At 38.2% G+C, this 26,100-nt stretch overlaps 1 protein-coding gene across 1 annotated transcript; it reads right to left on the bottom strand.

Annotated features, from left to right (window-relative positions):
* Positions 1 to 4,901: 4,901 nt before the first annotated feature.
* LOC144435636 (E3 ubiquitin-protein ligase Midline-1-like) lies at positions 4,902 to 6,709 on the bottom strand. The gene is made up of 3 exons (XM_078124236.1): positions 6,047 to 6,709; positions 5,200 to 5,295; positions 4,902 to 4,907 (listed from the first exon to the last, which is right to left on the bottom strand). Exons 1-3 carry the CDS (start codon positions 6,707 to 6,709, stop codon positions 4,902 to 4,904), a joined length of 765 nt encoding a protein of 254 aa, XP_077980362.1.
* Between the last annotated feature and the right edge of the window lie 19,391 nt (positions 6,710 to 26,100).

Raw genomic sequence — 26,100 nt, 5'->3', positions numbered from 1 at the left:
TCTGATATTTGGATTGACTGGGTTCGGCGCTCCTATAATCCGGTTGTTAGGGCTAGCTGGTCGAAAGCCGAGGTCTATTTGGTGGTTTCCACGTACATGTACTGGCTGCCTTGGTTGGTAAGTGTTTGCATTAGGGCTGCTAGGATTGAAATGGTTTATGGCACCCTGAACAGGAGCAGTGCGAACAGTTTGGTTTGGTCTGTTCACACTGCTTGCTAGAGCATCAGCATATGACTGAGGAGCACCACGAGGGGCTACATTGAACTGGCTGACATTGTTAATGAAAGAGTCGAAATTTGTTTGAGATACATTTGAAGGATTACAACCATTGCTCGTATTCACAGATGGGGAAACACGGTTAACTGGTCGTGTGTTTGAGCCAGTTCTCCCTCCCACAGTAGTATTTATGTTGTTCTCGACTGCGTTAGCTACACTGGCTGTATTCTGTTTACCATCAGGTAAGTTGTCATGGAGCTGCACCCCTGGCTCACCGACTGGTACTTCCATAACATGTACACGCAAAGTTGTTACATCTCCATTAACGCTGATTTGTTCACTATTTTGGTTCTTCACTGGAGATGGTGAATTGTGACCTACCCTCTGAACTTTTGGGTTTTTTGCAATGTTTCCACCTCCAATCGTGGCTTGTGACCTGTTGTTGCCAACTTTTCCAGATATATTTTCCCGTGCACCTTGCTGATTTGGGATGTTTTGCTGCCCCGACGGACACTGAGTATTTTGTGGACGAGAGTTGTGTACTGGTCCAGTAGGCTTATTGTGTTGGGGACTGGGACTGGGACTTTGTATTTGACGACTTTGCTTTGCGACAGTTGGCATGACCGGTTCTTGTTTTGTAGCACTTTCAGTTTTTGGTCGGGGTGAATTTTTACTCGGAGGAGTCAGTGCACCAGGTTTTCGTTTCTGCTGTTTTGATGCATCACTTTTCACTGTTGTCTTGATGCTAGATACCTGCTGTTCTGTTGTACTACTTACAGTGTTTTGTTGTTGAGTCGATGCCTTGCTGGGGGATGTAGACTTCTGATTTGAATGAGATGCAGCTTTACTATTATTCGTCATGAGGACAGGACCTGTCTTCTTTTGACCTGGATTGAAAGTAGTGTTGCCAAGGTTCGGAAAACGAACTCTTGTCGACATTTGCTGCTGGACATATCCTTGTTTAGATGGAGACTGTGGTGGAGTTATAGTTGGTGAAGGTGGACTTCCAGTCTCACTGTTATCACCGTCCCTACCAATTGATGTCTTCGCTGGTTTTTGATTAGGTGCGATGCTAGTCACACCTTTGGTTTCCATTTCCTTTCGTGATTTGGATTTCACATTCTGAGATTTACCACCTAAAGTGAAAAAAATGAAAAAAAATTATAATCATATTTTTTGTTGCCAGGGAGGACCTGCTGTTTTATAGGATTTAAAAAAAAAACCTGTACTGATGTGTGTTTGGACACCAGAATTATGCTTGACATGTTGCAATGTGGTCTCGTAATCTGTATTGATTTGTATTCGCGTACCGACGTATATGAAATGAACTAAACGTGTTCTAGACAAACAATTTACTTTTTCTCGGTAACTGAACAATAAAGTTTTGTGACATCCTTGCACACACACACACACACACACACACACACTCACACACACTCCTCATTTTTCTCCCCCCTCCCTCTCTCGCTCTCTCCACACTGAAAACTTTTACATGCCTCCATTTCTCCTTCACAAATTTCTTAAGTTGTACACAATTTCATGAATTTGGACTGATATACACTACACATATTGTATGAGCAACTCAAATTCGGTTTTTAGACAGCGAAATCCGACATTGCTTTCGATAACAAATATGAACATTGCCATTGTCACACTGGATATACGGCAAAACTATGGCAGTGGAGGCTTGGTAGTACAGTAGAATATTCATTGTCGAAATAAAGATATCAGAAATGTTGACGTTTCGTACAAAATCCCTTCCTCTTTTCAGTTAATTTGTTCGCATTTTTATTGAGGACGAAATCAGATACACTGGCATCCCTCAGTGGCTGTGATCGAGTGCGAGCGCCGCCAGCGTCGGGACATTAAAAATAGTAAGTCACTTATCAAGCATATTCCTTGTAGAGTCTAACATATTCTCAGATCTCCGTTAACATTCTACTTCACATTAGTACATCTCTACATGTCTAAAGTGTTCCTTCTATACAAATGCAATGTATCGTTTACATACCATTTCCATCTCCAAAACTAGACTCTGTTTTAAGGATGCCTCGCAACGGGTTATCACGACTGTTGGAATTGGTCGACGTCGGTTGAATACTGGTAGTTACTGCCGATTCTGGTCGTCCAGCGATCCTAACACTCTCCAAGATCTTCTTAGAAGCTGCTATATTATACAGTGCCCATTCACCCAATGGACTGGTCAGGGAGAAGTGGTTTTCAACAACGTGATAGATCTTCAACGTGTCGTTTACCCTAGGAAGGAAGGAGCGCTAGCGGTCACTTTAAAAATTGTGTATCAGCATGCATGGACGCCATCAACGTTTTTTTTAAAAACACAGCTGAGGTGTAAACATGATAATAATGGTAAAACAATGAAATGATGTACACATGCATTCCTGCGACATATAACACTAACATGAAATCGTTACTGCCATTTTATGGAGTGATAATCTTGTAGTGGAAGAATTTCAATGATTTAAATTAGGTGAAATAGAATCTACTATAGTATGATAATGCGATTAAAAATTGAGGGGGGGGGTCATCGTGGACGTTTGTGAGATGTCTAAACATGAAATTGTAGATCTTTGATAGAATGTTCACAGGCATACATTGAAAATAATATCCATAGCTCCAGTATTCAATGAGAAACTTAATATTTTCTGTGAGGGCATGTAAGTCAAATAGAAACACCAAGCCTGCAACAGTCGATGTCGTATATCTGACTGTGCAATGTGAGACTCGGTGATTGCAATTTGTTTCAGTTTTTTTGCTAGATTGAGCTTTGTAGTGAGAAAATGGTTCTTACCTATCTTTCAAATCGTCTGCAACCTGATAAGAAAGACACATACATAAAAGATTAGCATATTATAACTGATGTAAAATAATATTTTAAACTAATAAATTCCAATCAAAATATATACATCAAATGACGATATTATCCAACAGGTAATGTTATGTACTAACCAGGGACGTCTAAACGTCTATACGTGCCTGGTACTACAGTATATTGGTATTCAGTGAGAATAGCAATTAATTGCTAGGCATTTTCTTTTATGATTCAACCTGATTAAGCGTCAGACCTGTAGCCGGTTCCAAGATGCACTACGCGTCTCTCCGTACAATACCATGTATTGTACACGCGCTGAGGGGTTTGCACGCGCTACTCAGGGGGGTGGTTGTCACCTGACCGTACCCTGGGTTCACCCGTAAAATCCCTCTCTGTCATTGATAATGTTTAGTCTTTGTTCTAATAAAATCACTCAAAATCAAAGAGGACAACATGTATTTCTATCATTTCCTGATGAAAACGTTATTTCAAACGTAACGAAGACAAAACAAGACTAAATGTAACAACATAAGCGACGTCCACTCGCGCAATGCATCTTGGAACCGGAAAATCTAAACACTGCATGATTCGGTGGTGAGTTTTCTGCGTCATTTTCTTATCAAATTATTCGCTGTAAGGCCTAAAACAATTATGTGGTTACGCTCCATTTTAGAATGGATGGGGTAGGTAGATTATTTTTTTTCCATATGTGTGTCTCGCTCAGGTAGTTATGTTTTCCGTTGTTTCCATATGGTATCTGTGTTATTGGCTTCTTCTCATCAGCTGTACAACCATTATAGATTGGAAGAACAGTTTCATGTTGTCGTTTTAAGTTGATGTCAGTTTCCGCATCCACTATTTCTCGAGAGACTTCATAATTTTTGAGATTTTATTATTTTTTTCTCGAATACGTAATTTTAGTTCAACGGCGGAACCAAACATTTTTTTCTTAGGCCTTACGTCCTACCCGAGGTGGGATTAGTTAATACCTATATCTGTACAATTATACTGCCTTTGAAAAGAACTTATTCAATGAATTGAGAACCATGTTCACTTTTAATTTAGTAGAAGAGGAAAGCGAACAAGAAATGGGCAATAATTTAATAAATTTGATATAATATTGGAAATTAACGACATACCAATAGAAAAGATGCAGGGTCCTTCTCAATCTTGATCACTTCTTGAGTAAGTCTTTGAAGTCCGTCTGATATGGGCCAATGACGTTCAACTTGAGATAGTTTCAACTTGACCTGCAGAAAACGTCCTTCAACTTCCCGAGTAACTGTGTCAATCATGTCTTTCTCACGAGCATCAATGATCTTCCGCATTTCTTCACACGTGTTACGGATGTGCTGTTTTAGTGCATTACCACCCTCCTTATATATCGAGAGAGAGAGAGAGAGAGAGAGAGAGAGAGAGAGAGAGAGAGAGAGAGAGAGAGAGAGAGAGAGACAGACAGACAGACAGACAGACAGACAGACAGAGAGAGAGACAGACAGAGAGAGAGACAGAGAGAGAGACAGAGAGAGAGAGAGAGAGAGAGAGAGAGAGAGAGAGAGAGAGAGAGAGAGAGAGAGAGAGAGAGAGAGAGAGAGAGAGAGAGAGAAGGGAGGAGTAGCGGATAAAATTAACAAGACGGTTTAGCTCACTATTTCTTGCATCTAAAGGGTGATACTCTAGTTCTATACAGATACAGGCATGTGGATAAGCATCGCCCTCAACGTATAATCACATAGTTGCAGTAGACACGGGTACAGCGAACTGAATACCGTCAGAGGTAAATAGAAAACGTTTTGATCAAACTGCTACTGTAAATTGCGGTTGGCTACTTCACCTGTTTTTTAAAGGGCCAATGCTACAGCTACAGGAATAGGTCATATGGTTTGAATCATGTTACGATAATTAAATATACTCGTAAACAGACAGATTTAAACTTACAACATGGTACCGTGACTAGAAGAACTAGTAAATAAATAAACAACGAAACAGTGAATAAATAAATAAATAAATAGATAGATAAATAAATAGATAAATAAATAATAAATAAATAAATAAATAAATAAATAAATAAATAAATAAATAAATAAATAAATAAGAACCAAAACAAATAAAAACAGTCCGGTACAAATATTTGAAAGCATAAAATCACAAACCATTGCTGTCCTTTCAAATGTCATCATAGCATCCAGGAACTGTTTATTGGCACTATTCCGTCTTGCTAGTTCTACAGTTTGAGAAGTCAGTTCCTCCTAGATACCAAAAGAGACAATTATTGAATTAATAGAGAAGAATACGACTTTAAAAATACAATATCTCGACTGCCTTATCAGATTCTGTTTTTTTTCCTAAGGCAACAAACTCAATTTCTGTTATGTTTGTCTCACGAGTTCTAAATAAAATGGTGAAAATAGAAGTTAAAACGCATTCGTTTACGATAATCTGACTTGGTGGATACGTCAAAGTGTCAACAAGGCATTTATCGAAAGAACTTGATATTGGGATTGTAACTGGGTATGTGACCATTAGAATCTATTAATGTTGGAGTATTGAACGTTGTTTTTTTTAAAAACTGTTTATTATGGTACAATAATATTGTACACCGAGAACAGCTTTGTCCACCTGTAGATAAATGTATTCTTTGTAGTCGTATACACGATAAATCAAATCAAATTTATTTTTGGGCCAGCACCCAAAATCAGCGCCCTCAACGGTGATCACGATTTCAACGTATATATATATATATATATATATATATATATATATATATATATATATATATATATATATATATATATATATATATATATATATATACACACGTATATGATATTGATTACTAATTAGCAACATATGCAACTGTCTTTTTAAATAAGTAATTGACTAATTTTCCTGATTTTTAGTGATAAAAAAAATGTCCCAGAATGACTTTAGAGGCGATAGCAACATCAGCAATTAGAACTATAACATCACTCAGTATAACATAAAATCCGAATGTCTCACCTTAATAGCTTTGTATACGACAGTGATGTCCTTGACATTGTGGTAATGACCTTCATGTACAGGCTTGGTTTTACAGATGCTACAGGTTGGTGCATGACAATGCATACAGTAGAAATCCAGAAACAGATCACGGTGTTCTGGACATCTCAGTTTCGAAGGTTTTACAAGGTCTCCCAGGTCATGTTTGGCATATTGGCCCTTGGAAGGATGAAACTTCTGCAGACAAGAACCGCAATATGAAAGATCGCATTTAAAGCAATACTTGATAGCTTGCACATCCTTGTCTCGGTCTTTGCAAAACTGACAATTCTTCAGCACTACTTTCATACCTGTTTTCTCCCGGTATATCTCTACCATGTTCTCCAGTAACACATTTCGGACCAGCGTATCGACTCCACATTTTGATAGATAATGAACCAAGCCACAAATATCACAATTGATGTAGTATTTTTCTTTGTTCCCGAAAAGACCCCAAAGTGTGCGCCGTTTTTCCTTAGTTACTCGGCCGTTAACGCATGGCAGACAGAAGGAATGGTAACAAGGTAATAGGATGGGCATTTTGAATAGATCATTGCAAAGAGTACATCGCAACTGATCCTTTACAAATGTCTTTGTTAATTCTTCCATGTCTTCCTCCATACGGCTCCAAGGAAATTCTTCCATCATTCGGGTTTGTAGTCTGGTGTACGTTATAGCATAGATAATACAGTTTTGGACTCCACCGTTTCGATATCCATCGCTAGCGATTCTTCCAGCATGGCTAAATTTGTTCGACTAACCGTTTAGATCCGATGAACGGCGCGCGAATTCGAACAAAAATTTCGGACATGTGCAGCGCTCAAGATTCTCGCGTGTATACATGTCCCCATTCAACATCTGCAACGCTTGACGCTCAAGAATCTCAATGAATCTTGCGTGTATCGCGTACTGTACTTTGAAATTCATCGTTCAATGTTTGAAACTTTGATGAAGTTCTGAACAAAGTTTGTTCTTACATAATAAGGAATTCTATTGTATATATGTCGGTATGTGATCTCTTTCCGTATACATATACGGTTTCCCGGGAAACGTAAGCTTAAGGAACCTCAAATAATGTGTGCGTGTATGTGTTAACACTAGTGTGTAAAAAATATTACTTATTAATAGCCAGCATATTTGAGCATAGTTTTTGTTTCGAAGAGTTTCAGTGACAACTGACTTAGTTTGATTTTTTGAGTGAGCAACCTTAACGCGTTTAGTCTATTCTTCATCTCCTATACTGTACAAATATGTGACAATGTGTTTACTAGTGTTCACGGGTAATAGCTTAATGTTGATTTTATTTCAGGTACTGTATTTTGGGATTCACGCCCTCAACGTGGCCAGCAATGCGTAGTGTAAACCTATTTACATTGTACTATAGGGTGTGCCCAGACGTTACTAGACGTTATCACTACAGTAACTGTACGTGAATTGGTGACAAATGGATCAAAATCTCCGATGATAATAACGGCTGATTTCGTACATGTATCCAATTACAAGTCCCCCATGACACAGCTAGGGACATGTCATCCTATTTGCAAGGGTACATTTATGAAATGCTTATAAATTAGGAACATTGTTGCTATTCTACATACTCAAATATATAACGTACATTAAAATGTTCCTTGTTATGGAGAATACCCCGGCGGAGATATACAAAAATTCGTAGACACAAAATGAGACGCATGATTTTCAAACAAATTAATTACCAAACTAGTACTATTATTTAGTAAATTTACGATGGGTGGCACTTTGGTAGTTTGTATAATTATGAGACAATAAAAGAAATGACAATAAAAGAGTGTCTTATCCGATTCCCTTTTCCGGTACAGCTTTTACACGGAAATACTAATATAATAATAATTTATGTTTTTAAAACAAAGTGACGAGTCCCTACCAATGAAAGTGCCAAAAGTGTGTGGAATTGACCTTCACATTTACTCCATATCGAATAGAAGGATGAAAATGAACCTGTAAAACAGAGAACCGTGTAGGACGCGCGCACTCTGCGCTCCAACCAAGGGCGGGCAACAACAATTCTGGTGTCTATAACAATATTGAATATCGTAATTATAGACAACATCAATAAGTTCCGTCAAGTTCTTGTTTATCATTATTTCAGTATCTTGAATCCCTTATTAATATCTAATTATAATACACAGAGAAACACATAATTAACTCGATCGAATCGCGCTGGAATACAAATATAAACAGAATATACGGGACGCTGCGCTGTGGACCGATTGAATAGCGCCCTCAACGGTCGTAGAATTTACTTGTCGCGCGATCGCGAGATCGAATGACTCGAATCTTGGAATTTGAAAATTCAACCTCCACGAGCTCAGCATTTGCTCAATTTGCTCATTTGCTAAAAAAGGAGGTAGGACACTTCGGTGTTCTTTTTCGTCGAAAGATTGACACCACATCGCCCTTGTTGACGGACGCTTTCTGTTTCGGGCAAATTCACGAGTATTTGTTTAATCTGTCAAATGATGTTGTTACGTTTTCTCCTTCATTCAAAGTGTATGTTTTGAAGAGACACAGATATGAAGACAGCTGTATATGATTATTATTACGTAATTTTATGAAAATAATATAGACCGAAATCAACTGTGTGTTCGAGCCTACCGCAACTCTTCGGCAATAGATATTGATTAAAGTAAAATATTATCAATTGCGTTTTTGTTTATTTCCCTCGCAAAAGACGCGACGTTTCGGAGTTTCATTTCAAATAATGTGCTGTTTCGGCAATCTGTTTTAATGTACATGTCCCGTAAACCCCACAATGTTCGCCAGCATGCGAAATATACATCTCACCACAAAAGGGCAGCAGTTGGTATCAAGCTTCGAGAGAAAATTCATGGATCACTTGTTCGATTTGCAGCGTCCTCGTCCTACCCCTCTGTATAGTTGTTAAGCAAGGAATGCGTCTGAGCTCGAGCATGGCAAGCAGCGCGTTAGCTGTCGCGAGCGCACTAAGCGTCGATTTTGCACCATGTCTATCCGTATACTTTCCTTTTGTTTTATTCTTTTTTTTTAGAGTTTTTTTTAAAAGACCAGAAGTGAACAACTATATACACATAATATCAATTTTTAATCATCCCACTTCTATCTGGCTTTTACCAAAATAACACGTATGTACGTAGACATGTATAATTAAAAATATACTGTAAATAAATTTAAGAAGTATGCAAATGTGACTCATAGCTAACTTGGACATTTATTTAAGCAATAAACCACCCCCTGGGGATGGTATACCAAGAGGTTTTGACCAGTGAACGAAATATATGCACGAGCGATAGCGATCGAGTGCATATATTGAGTTCACTGGTCAAAACCGAGTGGTATACCTTCCCCAGGGGGTGGTTTATTGCTATTATATTATACTAGTACAGTGGGCCCTCGAGCTCGCTAACTCGCGCCTCGGTAAGTCGCGGATTCGGCTAAGTCGCGGGTGTCACCTTGGATCCCATTTTTTCTTTAGTTTTCCTATTGTTCTCGGAACTCCTCTTTGTGTATTTTTTTAAACAAATGGCACGCCTGCCAAATTCAAAATCGTTGGTGTTTCGATGAAGAGGTGTCGCGGTTTGACTTTGATGTTAGCAATCGCCTTCTATTTATTCGGACTGCCTCATAAGTTCCGTATGCACTTCTCGGCTAGTCAACAAACATGTCGCCCATTTTCGTCTGACTGGTGAACGGTGCATTGATCGATTCGACTCGCAGGATTCGTCAGTCGAATTCGAACATTGTCCACAAAAAAAAATTAATAACTAAAGCTTTCTCGCATTAATATATCGTTTGATTTGATTGATTTAGAAGTCAACTAAAAACGTTTTGTTTCTTCAAAATTTTGAGGAAAAACGTCATTTATATAACGAAATTTCGGGCTACGAATAACTGCATACGTTCATCACTTGCGTCTCTATGTTTATCTACCGACATCATGCATCATGCATCATGCCACTGGCGTGTTGCCGAACCTTGCGATTTCTCAACTCAACCCCATCATTTAGGAATGTTACTGGACTGAGAAACATAAAAAAATAGTTGTTGTTTTAGAATATATAAAACAAATCCCGTTATTCGATGATATAAAAGTCAAAACTGCACTTCCGCAACCCGGAAATTCAACAGCATTTCTTGGCCCTACCATGGCCGCCAGGCGTGAGCTTGTAAGTTGTACTGTTAGTTTGTCGACCGTGCAAAAAACAAAAAAGAAAGTCTAGCCGCGATTGATGCTTTGAGAGTCACACAATTGTACGATAATCTTCCTCAAAGATTTACTGTTAACCCAGGACTGTTACAATATTACGTCCATGCGTCCATCACAATAAATTTCGAATACATACCGTCATGTTCGTGAAGAGATTTATTGAAACTTTGATTTCGTGCGTATCCTTTTTTAAAATGAATATCGCCCATGAACTTGCACTCATAAAAACATGTACAGTACTAGTTTCACCAGCACATTACTGAAGAATGAAGAAAAGCTGACGTGTGACGTGTGTTAATGTGTGGTTATGAATATTTAATGAGCACCTCGCTAAGTCGCGGGTTTCTTGATGGACCCGGACACCCGCGAGTTAGCGAGGGTCTACTGTATATTGAAAATATCGGAAACAAGATAAGAACTAACGTTTTCTCGTTTCATATGCTGTGACTAATTTGCATAACAATAACGCTGCTTTCCAGACAGCTGATCTTGGCCTCAACGTGAACGTCGTGCAGCGACTGGGTTTATTTTATCTGCTAGTCGTTTCTAGGGAAAATCTGTACATTGATCGGCTCATTAAAAGTTCACAGTGATGAATAAACAACCTGTTTGACTCAAGGTATAAACTTGAAGTGGTTTATATAATACAGAGTGCTTCGATCGTTTCCGGCCGAATTCGCGACTCGGTGAAGTGATAGACAGGTTGATATTTACAATGTATATTTTATTTTACTGGAAGTTACGTCAGTAGATTTTCGGGTTTGAGGATTTCCCTCTCGAATTGATGGACAGGATCCCAGACAAATTTCTATTTAGATTAATGGTAAGTCGGCCAGTGTAAGCTCTTTCACTTGCTTCATTTTTATTACAGAACAGGACAGGTCACCAATGTTTCCACCCCAGCCGCGCCGAGGCTGGGACCGATCTCGTGCATGCCTTGACCTTAGTACATGTAGTAGGCGATGATTGAAACAAATGCGCGATGACTGGGTTGCTTTCGAAATTTCCTTCATAATTTGTCATAAAATATTGTCTCATTGAGAGAAAATCCTCCTCTGACAATTCGAAGAGTTCACTATCAGTATCACGGCGGACTACAACTCAACGCTCGTAGACGAACAAAATTTGGACGCGTGCCAACCGTGCATTATCATTATATGGTAATGTCAATAATCACGTTATTTACATGCTTCATAGAACACTGAACATTATTTTACAGCTGTTATTGGTTAAATTAAAGACATCTCCCTAGGAACGATTCGATCATAAATATTCATATATGCAAAATAGCATGACTATATATGGCGATCTTGTAGACTGATTATGGCTCGTTTTAGACGCGCTAGTTCGATTTCTAGACCAATCAGATCTCTCGATTTGCGCCATCACTATACTGGTATAATATAATACATTGTATATCATTATCATTTTCGGATTTCATCAGAATTGTTGCCTCATGCCCCCGCTCCAACCGGAACACGCATTCGACATGTGACACCTGCAAATAAAAGCAGAACACGAGATTTCGAAAAGTGCAGTTTCACATACTGATGATGATGAGTCAGTTCTTAAACTCAAGTTGTACATGATACGTAACCACCGAGGTATGTACACATAGACGATATAAGTAATGAATATTTATTTCGTATAACAAAAATAAAATATATACTACTGTATACATCCGTTAAGAAGGCAAATAGTTAGGTGACGTCATAGCAATTGAACTTCTGTTCTGTTTTGAGTGATTTGTACCCTAACCATTAACCCTCTGTACAGAAATGCCAACTTATGGTATAGGGCACTGCTATGATCGATTAAAAGGCGAAAGCTTGCACCAACATTTTTCTTTGAAAACACAGACGTGAAAAGAATACATTTTTACCTCCCATTCTACTTCTGTTTCGCTCCTCCCGTACACAATCTTGACCGGGGAAGGGCTGTCTAATACAGGTGCACAGCCATTTTGATATACACAGGAAGCTGAAACATGATTTTCTAGGTTTTTCCGAGTAGGACTGCTAAGTGTGTAAATTTAAACGAGGTGATTCAGGGAATTTAAATTTAACGAGCTGCATTGTATGATGTCATGGACTTTCCGACATAGGGTGAACATAGAGGACAATTGTTCATTTTCAAGAGTGAAAGCTTTACATGGGACATAAATTGTCAGATATATGGGCATCAACTCAACACAGTGTAAATAATAGTACAAACATGCCACATATGACATGAAGAGATGACATGGAAATCAATAGTTGTAAATATACGAGCAGATTTAAACAGATGCATGGGTAGTGAGTAACTTGCCTTTATACTCGACACGGCTGGTGATAATACCAGCTATATTGAGATACCATTAACCCCTTATTATTGTCTCGCATAGATCGTGTTATTTATGTAAATGGACTAGACGAAATTGATTTCACCTCATGGATGAATGCTAGATTTACTTACTCCTCTGACCCAATATTTCTGGGTAACACGCCAGTAAGTGATTGATTATAAATGCCAGATGGAAGAACAAATAACCACAGCAATATCACATCTGTAATTCTGACACAAGAATGCCTATAATATTTTGGTGCATTCCTTTCTGTACGATGCAGAAAATCAATGTTTTTATCCTTGACTTAAATTAAGAGCCGGCCAATAGCCTACTCAAACTCGATGGGTATTTTAATTACGGTGACAGTCCGGAATGTTTCATCGTGCACCTGTCGATGGTTTTACTTTGTGGGGGTTATTCACTATTTAATCAATGTATGATGTAATAAGTCCACCTCCGCAATATAATGATAGTATTTGTATCCAACACATTCGTATCATAGCAAACAGTCACCATGATTCTGTGCCCGTTGTCCTGGCACCCTAGGCATTCATTTTATACTTGGCAGGTTCCTCATTGGAATATGCTGTTGAAGTGAATAATTTTTGCGAGTCATAGGCATGGTAATAGAATAACCATAGACAGTATTAGGTACACTGTCTATGGAATAACCAAATAGACATATTGAGAAAAGAGAAGTTTTTATATGTGTAAATTTATAGACAACATTTTTTGACTGTTTCCTTCTACTCTTGTTGAGCTTTTCATATTAAGGATTGTAGGCGGGCATCATATCTGTAGCACCATGGAGTTAGTCCTGTACTCAATAGACTCCTACGATCACCTGGGTCTCAGACGATATCCACACGCTCCAACATCACTTGGGAACTGACTGCTTTGTTGGGAATGTTCTTATCACGAGCTTGACAAAATAAATTTTAAGACGGGTCAAATGTATACTGATCCGATATTGAAGTCCTCCAATGAAATAAACTATTCATAGAAAATTGCGTTATTTCGCCCTTTACGTTTTATCCCCTTCGACTACTGACCAGATACAATGTATGTATGATAAAGTCAATTATTTTGGTATTGAAAGACCATGTTTTTATAAATCTTTGTTATGTAAACCTCTTATCCTCCGACATTGGCTCTGCCAAATTATAGTTGCATTATAATGCATGTATTAGAGGTAAACCGTCCATTTAGGCATTCATTATGTCTTGGACACACACACACACACACACACACACACACACACACACACACAGGAAGTAGAGCTCATATATATATATATATATATATATATATATATATATATATATATATATATATATATATATATATATATATAATTTTATATATATATATATATATGCTATTATGTCATGAGCCGTATGCATATATGCCCGACGTTATTTATACATTCCTCATAATCAAAATATCAAAACCTTTATTCATTCAAATTGCTATTCTCTCCTCAATATTTACAAAAATACAGAGTCGTTTTCCTAGCTTTTATAGCATTTGTAAAAATACCAGATTTCCTGCATTTGAAGAGAAAACCTTTCAGATAATCGTAAATTCTTGTACATTTGTATTCGGTAAACGTCGCTGTTTAGTGACGTAGTAGTGAAGGCCTAACTTGTGTAGGTATCGATAGGTTATAAAATAGACAATTTTTCAGCTTATCTATTTTCTTTTCTACGTTTGACGTGCACATGATATTGCTTACACATTTCATTTCGAAAAGAAAAACAAAAATCAGAACACATTATCAAATAATACAGTAAAAGACCGGGCAGAAATTGCGCTTTGTGAATAAAGCCAAGTCACATTAAAGGCTAAAAACAAGAAACAAAACAAAATAAAACAAATTAAGAACACTTTCATTTCACTTTAACCATAGTTACATTGGTATTTTATGAAATCACAGTGGATCTGTACCTGGACATCCGTACCATGAGAACACACGTATTTCGGCACTAAAACTAAGACACAGCTAGTTTTATTTTGCTATCAAATACTTTAACTTATATTTACATTGCAAGCCTAGTACCTTTTTCAAATAAAGTTTTGCATTTTGCGTCCAGTACAATGTATGTATGTATGTATGTATGTATGTATGTATGTATGTATGAATAAACAAACGAACGAACGACGGGGGAGTGAGTGAGTGAGTGGGTGGGTGAGTTTGTGAGCGAGCGAGCGAGCGAGCGAGTGAGCGAGTGAGTGAGTGAGTGATATGATATGATATGATATGATATGATAACAGATTTATATAGCGCCTGGTATCCATTTAAAATGTTCACTGGCGCTTTACAGAGTGTCACTTAAATATGCTCTCTCAAAAAAGTAGGTCTTTAGCCTAGATTTGAAAATTTCAGTACTTGATGCTGAACGAATATGACTTGGAAGATCATTCCACAAGGTAGCAGCGGCATATGAGAAAGAACGATCACCATAGAATCTGAGTCTTGTTCGTGGAGTTTTAAGAGAAACTTTGTCACTTGAGCGGAGAGATCTGGTTGGTTTATTAAGTTCGATGAGTGTAGTGAGGTAGTGAGGTGCGGTGCCGTTCAAAGCTTTGTAGGTAAGAAGTAAAATCTTGAATTTGATTCTATATATTACAGGGAGCCAGTGGAATTTCATCAGAATCGGAGAAATGTGTTCATGTTTCTTCACTTGTGCAATTAGCCGCGCAGCAGAGTTTTGAGCTCTCTGCAATAGATTAATGCTGGATGACGGTAGTCCAAATAATAGGGCATTAGCGTAATCAAGCTTTGAGGAAAGAGTAGCGTTGACAAGTTTTAAACAGGTCTGCTGGGAAAGGTATTTACGAATGAATCCAATGCGGCGAATATCAAAATAAATGCACTTACAGAGTCGGATGATGTGTTGTTTAAATTCATGGGTGCTGTCGAACCAAAACCCAATATTGCGAGCATAATCCACTGGATGTATGGTACTGTCCCCAACGCTTAATGACTGAATGTGATTTTGGGAACGACTGAATCGAGATCTTATGTGCAGGATTTCTGTCTTGTCATCATTTAATTTTAACTTGTTGGTATTCATCCACTTCTTGATATCCAGCAGGCAGTCCTCGATCTTGGACGTAGCGATGGCTGTCTCTCTTCTTGTAAATGCCAGGTAGAGTTCATTATCATCTGCATATTGATGAAAATTTAACTGATGATGTCGAATAAGTTGTCCAAGGGGTGCTATATAGAGAGTGAACAGTAGAGGCCCAAGTACAGAACCTTGGGGTACACCGAATCGGAGTGGACATGGAGATGATTGATGACCTTCGATGACAACTGATTGGAATCTGCCAGATAGATATGAAGAAAACCAGTGTAGAACGGTGCCTTGAATTCCAAGTTCAGTCAAACGTGTGATGAGAATATTATGATCAATGGTGTCGAAAGCGGCAGATAAGTCCAATAAGACCAAGATGACATCATTTCCAGAATCCAGTGATAAAGTGATATCATTGTGAACTTTGACAAGTGCTGTTTCAGTACTGTGGAATTTCTTGTATGCAGATTGGAGTGGTTCTAAGAGAGAATTGGCGTTGAGAAAGTTGGTAACCTGTTTTGCAACTACCTTTTCAATGACTTTAGAGAGAAAAGGTAGATTTGAAACCGGTCTATAGTTTTTCAGCACTTCATGGTCCAGAGATGGTTTCTTGAGAAGAGGTGTAACAACTGCAAATTTGAGTAACTCTGGGACAGTCCCGGTTTGTAGCGAAGCATTAACTATATTTGTGATTTCTGGTAGCAGTGAGTCGATGACACTTTTGAGAAGGATGGTTGGTATAGGATCGAGACTGCATGATTTTGATGGTGATGAAATGATAATTTCCTTTAATTTTTCCGTTGTCGTGGGTTCAAAGGTTGACAGTGTCACAGGTGACATTGCCGCAACTTGAGTGAGTGAGTGAGTGAGTGGGTGGGTGGGTGGGTGAGTGAGTGAATTGAATAGAAGTCATTATTAGTTAGTATACATTTGTTGCATCCGTGTCCTGTAGTATAGGATTAGAGAAGTATGGCGGATCGTCATCTGCAGCTGTAGTTAGCCTCTCGGTCGACGATTGGGCGTTTAGCCTCTGTCTAACAGCATCTTGATCTTCATCATTTACACCTGACCGATCTTTCTCTGCTTCGTAGGTTTGCGCCCTTTTCTTTTTATAAATACGTCGAAGCACAAACCCTATTGTGACAATAGACATTCCTGTCACAAGACCCAAACCGAATCCTACCAGACCAGGTGTTTCGAATGGTGATTGGGATCCTTTCTGAGTATCCCCACCCCCACCATACAATGGACTTGGTGTTGCTCCAAGCGTTGACATGTCTGTTGGTTCATATTCAGTTTCGGTATCCATAGTATTCGGTAGTAGTCCGTAATCAGTCGACATAGACGGTGTAGTCGTAACTTCACCATATATAGTTCTCCCCGAATACAAATCTGTAGGTTCTACAGTGAGTGTTTCGACAGATTTTATGTATACGTCCAGCGATCGTGCTCCTGCAGCCGATCCCTTGATATTACTTGCAAGACAGGTGTAAACGCCTGCATCTCCATCTTCTACAGATGGAATCAGCAAATTGCCATCCGCCATTTGAACTATCTTGTCTTCATAACATGTTTCCTGGGTTTCTTTGATACTTGGAGAAACTACAGTGCCTTTTGGTGTGATCCATGTTTTCTGTGGTGTTGGTATGCCGGTGACATCACAGTCCAACACTACATTGTCTCCCCACTGTTTTTCTGACGCGCTGTAGGATACATAAAACACAGGGAAAGAATAACACGCCATCTCATCGGAAGTCACATTCATCATGTTTCTGCCAATGTGTTCGTCTGGAGATGCGCATAACATGTCGGAAGAATATGATACAAGCTCTTCATTATCATTCATCCATTCACCGAGTTCATGTAAACGACAGTCACATGCCCAGGGGTTGTTGCCTAGATACAGGTAACCAAGACTGGACAATTCCTTGAAGATGCCTCCAGGTAGAGTGGTTATAAGATTATCACATAAATTTATCATGCGTAGATTTTGCAGGCCCTTGAAAACATCAACAGGCAATGTCCGTAAACTGTTTGAATTGACAGTCAGTTCTTCAAGGCCGCTCATACCAAAGAAGATGCTTTCAGGGAGATAAGTTATTGAATTGGCATCAATGTACAAGGATTTCATATTTCCCAGCCCAGCAAATACATCTTTTGACAAAATAGATATGTTATTGCGGTACAGATGAAGTTCTTGAAGATTTCCCAATCCGTCAAATATCTTGTAGGGTAGACAGGACAGTTGATTTCTGTCAATGTATAACTGTTGTAGATTATTCAGCCCTGCAAAAATTCCATCTGGCAATGACTGAATTCGATTGTCATATAAGTGGAGGTGTATCAGCTTATCTAATCCATCGAAGATGTTTGTGGGTAATGTCGTCAGGTCATTTTCATACAGATATAGTTGTTGAAGATTGGAGAGCCCCTGAAATATCATCTCAGGCAAAACGCTGATTTGATTATTCTGAAGGTACAGATGCAACAATTCATTCATATTACTGAAAACATCACCGGGGAGTGAAACTAGTTCATTCCTGTCCAGATCAAGGTATTGAAGTTTGTCTGTATTGAGAAATGTTCTTTTGAAAAGAAAGTAGATTTTGTTGCTGTGGAGGGAGATCCTTTCCAACTTCCTGAGTCCATAGAATATGTCTTGAGGCAAGGAAGCTATTTGATTGCTGTATAGGTATAACTGTTGAATATTAAGCAAATCTCTGAAAACTGCACCAGGCAACTCACTCATCTGGTTACTATACAGATCAAGACGCAGCAAACTACCTAGACCATTGAAAACGTTCGCTGGCAAGGTTTCAATACGATTATTGTGTAGATGCAGATTCTGCAGATTTCCCAGTCCTGAGAAGGCGGAGACTTTCACTTCGTTTATTTGGTTTTTGTTGAGGTGCAAATCCAAGAGTTCATCAAGACCAGAAAAAGAGTTGTCTTCAATTGTCACCAGGTTGTTTCCATTCAGTTTGAGTACAGTAGTCGTTGATGGGATATCAGATGGAACATTAGTCAGTGCCAGGTTACTGCAATCTGTTGTTGTTCCCGTACATTTGCACGACGTTGGACATGCCGTTGTCGGTAGAATCACTGTTGACACAGACAGGATGAACGCTGATAACGAGTACATAAATACCGTTGTGGTCCTCGCCATTGCCGTAGATGTCATCTTCCTGGTTATCTATAACTAAACAGAAATAAAACCAAAACAACAATACAGTTAATTCTATTAAAGTACATGTGGATTTTATGATGACAAGAGTTATGCCAGTGTAAAGAACAAAAGAGCGAATTGCATGAATTCAAATCCCAAACACACAATGATCGTCATATTTGCCCCAAATCATGGGAACGATAATGCAAATGTTTTAATTTATTTTGTAGCCCCTTGTTGAGTCAGTGAAAAACTGTCGGGAGAGTAAACTACTGGAGTCTTTTCTGGACGTTCTCGGTATATTGAGGACTGTAATGAATAAGATTTGATGACATGCTTTTCCGGACATTTTCATGCGCTATTAGGATCATGACAAATTACAGTTTAGATATCAGTTCTCCTAGAAGTAGGAACTTTTTATCATTTGTAGATGTATTATCTGGTTTATAACAAAGCTGACTCTAGGAAGTTGCAACTAGCAATTTTCTGCCAAGTATTTGGCGTGTCGGGCTGGGTTGCATCACATTTCCACGTCACTCCCCACCCGAGAAACCCGAGATGAATGGTTTTGTCTACCCTAAGGCTTGTTTACTCCAGTGGTATACATAATACAACGGTAGCTTGTACGGTGTGTTAATCCAGTGTACAGCTGATGGGTTGGGCTAATGTATAACTGTGATGATAAGCTACCACTGGTAGTATAGTACATTGATCATAAGTAGCAGGTATACACCACGTAGGCTCTACCACCAACAGAATCGTGCAGCTACACATGTCAGTGGTGTTCTACATGTCTGTCTGGCTTCATCCGACATTTAGTAAACAAGTCAATAACTCATGATATTACTGTTACAGTACTGGTACGTGAAGGAATGAATTCGAAATCAAGAAATGAAAGACTGACTGGCCAGAAGCAAACGAAGTGAAGTTCTGACACTTAAAAATCTCAATCCATGGACTATTTCTACATTACACGATATCCATATGGTAATCAGAAATGATGCCAAAATTTAATGTGTGTACAACTAAATTGGGATTGTCACAAGGTCGGTACATAACCTAATGTTTGTATGTATATATTGTGTAAGGAATAGTTAAGTCCGACCATCTTGTTACGCAATATATACATACAAACATTAGGTGTATGTACCGACGTCATAACTGAAGGAAAAGCGCTCAATACTGAGAAGTAGAGCTGTATTACACAAAATACACAAGTTATGGTACGAAACTATTACTCAGCAACGGCTCCGTACCATAACTTGTGTATTTTGTATATATATATATATATATATATATATATATATATATATATATATATATATATATATATATATATATATATATATATATATATATATATATATATATATAAAAATATATACATATATATATATATATATACATATATACATATATATACATATATATGAAATTAACCATTGATGAAAAAAGCCAGTGAGAGCTCACCACCAACATTACATCTACACATTGTTGTTACCCACTAAGGCTGGGGTCAGAATTTATGCCGGAGGAGGAAATAGTTTGATCAATTTTTTTCGCAGCCCCTTCGCATTTCATGCCCCCCCCATTTCTTTATAAATAGATGTGGGCTTTGCAAAAACGGTGTCACATTGGGCTGTGACCTGTTCTTGAAAATACTTAGCTAGAAGGGTTTTCTCTTTCAATCTTGATTTTGGGCAGAAACAGCATCCCCATGACAGCTGGAGGGGAGGGTGTAGGAGTGGATATCCCCCTCCCACAGTAAGCACTTTGAGCCATTGAGTGGCAATAAATTTCAAAACCATGCACATTATCGAAAGCCATAGAGTACTTGAAAATTGTTTTCAATACCCCAATTTTACTCTCAATACATTATTATAAAACTATATTGTTATATTAACTTATACAGAGATATTTTGGCAGACACACATTCGCTTGGCTATTGTCTACCTCATAATTAAATGTATGGTGGGTAAATGAAGAGAATAATTTTGCATACAATACATACATACATACACACGAACAGACAGACAGACAGACAGACAGACAGACAGAGGGCATACACAAATACATACGCATGTCTGTCACCCAACTCATCGCTTAGTATATGTCTGAGAACGTATTGCAGCGAAGCCGCGATCGCGCGAGAATGTTTTAATTTACTCGGTAAATGACTGCTCCTGAGGTTTAATTTTGTTCAACTCATGAAGATAATATCGCTTAGTATATGTCTGAGAACGTATTGCAGCGAAGCCGCGATCGCGTGAGAATGTTTTAATTTAATCGCTAAATGACTGCTCCTGAGGTTTAATTTTGTTCAACTCATGAGCACAATATTTCCGGGCCCCTCTTTCAGACCATCAGAATTTTCATGCTCCCCCAACCCCCGAACCCTAAATTTTTTCATGTCCCGCAATTTCTCCCCAAGCCCCACCCCGCCGTATATTCTGACCGCAGCCTAAATACGTTGCGTCGCGTTAGCGCAACCCTGCGTTAGCGCAAAAGATATATGTTCTAGCTTGCGAGGACGCTGCATGTAGTTGTATTTGCTAACCCAAAAAACAAACATACACGTCATATTACAACCTTGCCATACAATGTCAATGAGAACAAAGTACGCAAGACACTACTAAGGTTTACAAATTTTAAATCACTATTTTCAGCATTACTTTTCGTTCAATTCTCAGCATTAATGCGGTCATGGCGACAAGTAATAGTCCACTGCTGTCTGACATTAACAAACGTTTGAGGATGTGACCTATAACCCGGAGGTTTGATAAACGCACGCTATCAATACACGTCATGCATGTAGTTCATATATATAGGTTGCAACTTAAATGATGTTTGTATGTGTTCACTCATGGGACATTATGTTTATGACACAACGATTAGACATATTTCAACTCTACACTAACAATACCAGAGACAACACAACACAATAGGATCCTTTGCACTGAACACTGATAGGCATTGCTATTTTTTACAGTGCAGTAAAACAGGCTACAGGCTTCAAATGAAAACATTACACATGGACTTGATGATTTTAATGGCTTAAGTTGTTTATTTTTTTACTGATAGTCAAAATAAAAACTTGACTATTTTCTACATCCCCACCAGTGTGCACGGCACCTATATGTAACTTTAATTTTTGTCACGTTACATGAGTGAACCAACATTATTCTAGCTCTAAGTTGAATTGTATACCTTGGCGATAAGAGCTATGATGAGTGCAAAGTTTGAAATTGCATTCTTTAATATGGTTCAAATAACTGAGCAGTGCTGTTATTAGACTGAGTTCTAACTTAATTTATTTATTTGTCATGTCGACACATTAAGTGATGAAGGGGAGGGGGTTACCTGCTTCTAAGGTTACATTCAAATATCCATATTTGCGTTCCAATCACAGCGGCAATCGTAGAGAATGAAGCTCGGTCGCGGCCAGTACACAGTAAGTCAAATTAGCATGGTTGGGTGGTATACACTGAATATATCAAGTATGTTGAAATATACTGTGAGGGTCCGCCAACTAAAGTAATCTCTCTAATCAACTACTAAGAACAAATCAAGACCTCCTGTGTATTTAGTAAACATACTATCCTTGAATTTAACCTTGAAGAGAAATGTTACCTAATATAAAACTGTATCAGTGTTCTTACCTGTGTGTTGACGTTAGGTCAGCATGACAGTTGTGATATCATGTCGTGATTTCATGGTTTTCCTGTTTGCTTTCAATAATTAACCCATGCTGGTCACCCCCGTTTTAATATCTCGGTATGTCGGTAACACGCCAACACATTATTTGCTGTAGTCTTGAATACGTCGAAACACAGGGTGATTTATAAACTGTAGTATAGGCGACACAACAATGGTAAACCTGGGTTTAGATTTAGGCCGGTGTATTGCAGGTTATAACTATTAAACCGCTGACAGTCAAACTTTGACCGCCATGTAAGAGACTACGTGTCATACCCTAAATTATAAAGAGAGATGAGTATTTACTTGCCAGCCCCTCCATTAACAATCCTCCTCCCCCTGACAAGCAGTATAATATAGCAACATCAACAGGTGGATCACGATTGGCTTGTTAGGTATGCAGTAAATACTTGATAGATTGTGTTGACTAAACTCACATCAATTATCGGTTCAAAATAAAATGTCCATAAATTTTAAGAATATATTCTGCGAAAGCATTGAAGTTATATTTTGTACACGCGCGCGAACGCACACAAATAAACACATGCGTATAAATAAACAAAGCAAAAAAAAAAAAGTTAACAAAATTCATGCATGCATGCAGACGGACAGACAGATATACAGACAGACAGACAGACAGACAGACAGACAGACAGACAGACAGACACAGACACAGGCAGGCAGACGACCATGCATACACACTGATTTTTGTTTATTTCTTGTAACTCACAAGGTTATGTAGACGTGTACAAGGTATGAAACTACATCAAGCGTTTAAGTTCGTAATGACACAATAAAATATTGGGACAATATTTTATATTCATCACATTGCAGTGTTATATTTTTGTCTTTAAAATTGAGTAGAGCACTTCCAACATATCAAATGTATTCTAAACTTACTTGGGAATATTTTAATGTGTTAGATATACATGTTAGATGTGATTTGAGAGGACACCCGAGCTGTTGGATAAAATATGACCCTCGCCAATTCCACCGTGCTAAAAATTTGCCCTCCCTCAACTTCCTTTCTGTGAAACATGGCCCTCCCTCTGTTTAAGTAGTTAAAATACGGGTTAAAATACCGTCAGTAATGGAAAAGGACACGAGTTCCAGAATCAATGGTAATGACTTAATCCCACCGCTGCCACCATGTTGAAAGTTTTAAAGGCATTATTTCCCCTACTACCACCGTGTGAATGTGTGTGAAGGCACTGCATTAATCAATACCTTTTTTTCTTTTGCTTTGCTTTCTTTCTGCAAAGATAGTGTATTTGAGAGAGAGGGATGGGGTGGGTGAAATAAGGGAGAAATATAATTATTAGACTATAATTTGCATCTAAGACATCTACTATTATCTATTCCTTCCAGGGGTCAGACCCGACTAGCCTAGCTATTTTCTGACTCCTGTTATCCGAATTCATTCTTTTCCCTTTTGATATAATTGTGATGTTAATTAATTTATTTTTTGGATAATAAAATCAATCAATCAATCAAACAAACAAACAAACAAACAAACAAACAAACAAACAAACAAACGAACGAACGAACGAACGAACGAACGAACGAACGAACGAACGAACGAACGAACGAACGAACGAACGAACGAACGAACGATCGATCGATCGATCGATCGATCGATCGATCGATCAATCAATCAATCAATCAATCAATCAATCAATCAATCAATCAATCAATCAATCAATCAATCAATCAATCAATCAATCAATCAATCAATCAATCAATCAATCAATCAATCAATAACAACTGATTGACTAAACGGTTGTGTGCAGAGATTTGATTGATATGGCCCGATATCATGCTACCTAACCCTAACTTTAACCCTAACCCAAACCCAAATGGCAGGAACAGGAATTGAAAACGGTGGCAGCGATGGGATGGCACCCCCGAATAATAATGTAAAGTTAGACAACACAAAAAGTCAAAGTCAAATGTGACCCTCCCCTAAATTCATTTTCTAAAATATGGCCCTCCCCGAGAAATACTACAAATACTGAAGGCTCCCTGATATCTCTTCGTTTTTAAAATGCTTGGATAACTATACATATTGCTGAGTAAAACGAATAAAGTTCATGCACCTTATAGTAGTATTAGACCGGGAAGTAGTTCATGGGAAGCTGAGCTGTGGGAAGAGTTCAAGTGAGGGGAGGTAAAATTCTCAATGTATGACCTTTTCTCAATAACATTTGCCCGTTGGCAGAGAAACCATGCGTACATTCATTGAAAAGGGTTCAATCCTATTTGTTAACTGAATTACATGTACTAGACTGTAAGATACGTCGTGTCGTTCCCCCGCCGTCACTGGCTGGTAGGGGTTGACCGATGTGTGAGGGCGCCCCATCACGGCGTACCTTACAGACTACTGAATTACATAATCATGTACTAGTCACTGATAATTATGTTACACGTAATACTTATTTGCATTACTCTGTGTATGAATAGTACTAGGAATGGACCTTCAAGATCATTTACTTGTTCCTCAGCTAAACTGTACATTTATGGTCCAGATATTAATAGTGTTATCATCACTAGGCAACCATACATGGCTAAGTAATTGCAACAACAATAAAGAAGTCGAAAAAAGGAGCAAAAATATAAAAATAGGGATCTAGTTACAGATAACATTATTTAACCGTTATTGAGAAAATTGTCATATTAAATTTCACCTGGATTTTGCTGCTGTACGATTACAGGTATATATAACAAATTATATGCAGATATAGTCAATAATTATATTCATATATTATAGATTTGAGATATTATAAGTAGTTGATTTGTCTTTAATTTGACGACGAAATCGAAAGCTTTCTTAACGTTCCTTTTGTGTTATTTACTGTAGACATGTTTATTCGCCAATTTTGAAGACAAATGTCTTACGTCCGCGTTTAAACAAGTGAAGGTGAATATGTCACGGGCACAAATTTATCTCAAAATCAAAGTTCTATCATTCTATGTAAACTTTGTCAAATTAAAGCTTGTTCCTGCTCCTTTTAAATAATTCCAGAAATTTGGGAAATCCCCACCTTGTCATCTAGGATATCACCAGTCTTTTATTTTCCCCGTAGAGTTAACACATATTGGATTATAAAATGATGAAGTGTTGATATCATTTAGGTGAGAATAGGTTGGAGGTTTCTTGAACAAAGTAAAAGTAAAAGTTTACAGAGGTTATTAATGAGGTACATTAAAAGTGTACTACTCGATTTCCATAATGTTATGATCACAGAATTTCAGATATTATTGATAATATTGTTACGGGAAGTACGCATCATACTATGGTTAAGAAATTCATCGTTTCATAGTTGCTAGATTTTCTTCGCGATGTTTCTGGTATCAAAGACGTGTATCCGGACTCTGTTGCACCGACAGCTGGTAGGTTTTGATATATGGGGCTAGACTTGGCAATTTCAGTGTGGCGTGAGTCAGTATGTCTACCATGTCGGGTGTCCTCTAAAGTATTGGTGGGGTTATCTTGGGTATTTACATAAATAGAGTCACCAACCGTTTGGAGATTTGTTTCATCGGGCGTG

The sequence above is a fragment of the Glandiceps talaboti genome, chromosome 1 (genome assembly GCF_964340395.1).
Source record: "Glandiceps talaboti chromosome 1, keGlaTala1.1, whole genome shotgun sequence".
In the NCBI taxonomy this organism is placed as follows: domain Eukaryota; kingdom Metazoa; phylum Hemichordata; class Enteropneusta; family Spengelidae; genus Glandiceps; species Glandiceps talaboti.
This window is presented reverse-complemented; position numbering and strand designations above follow the sequence as displayed.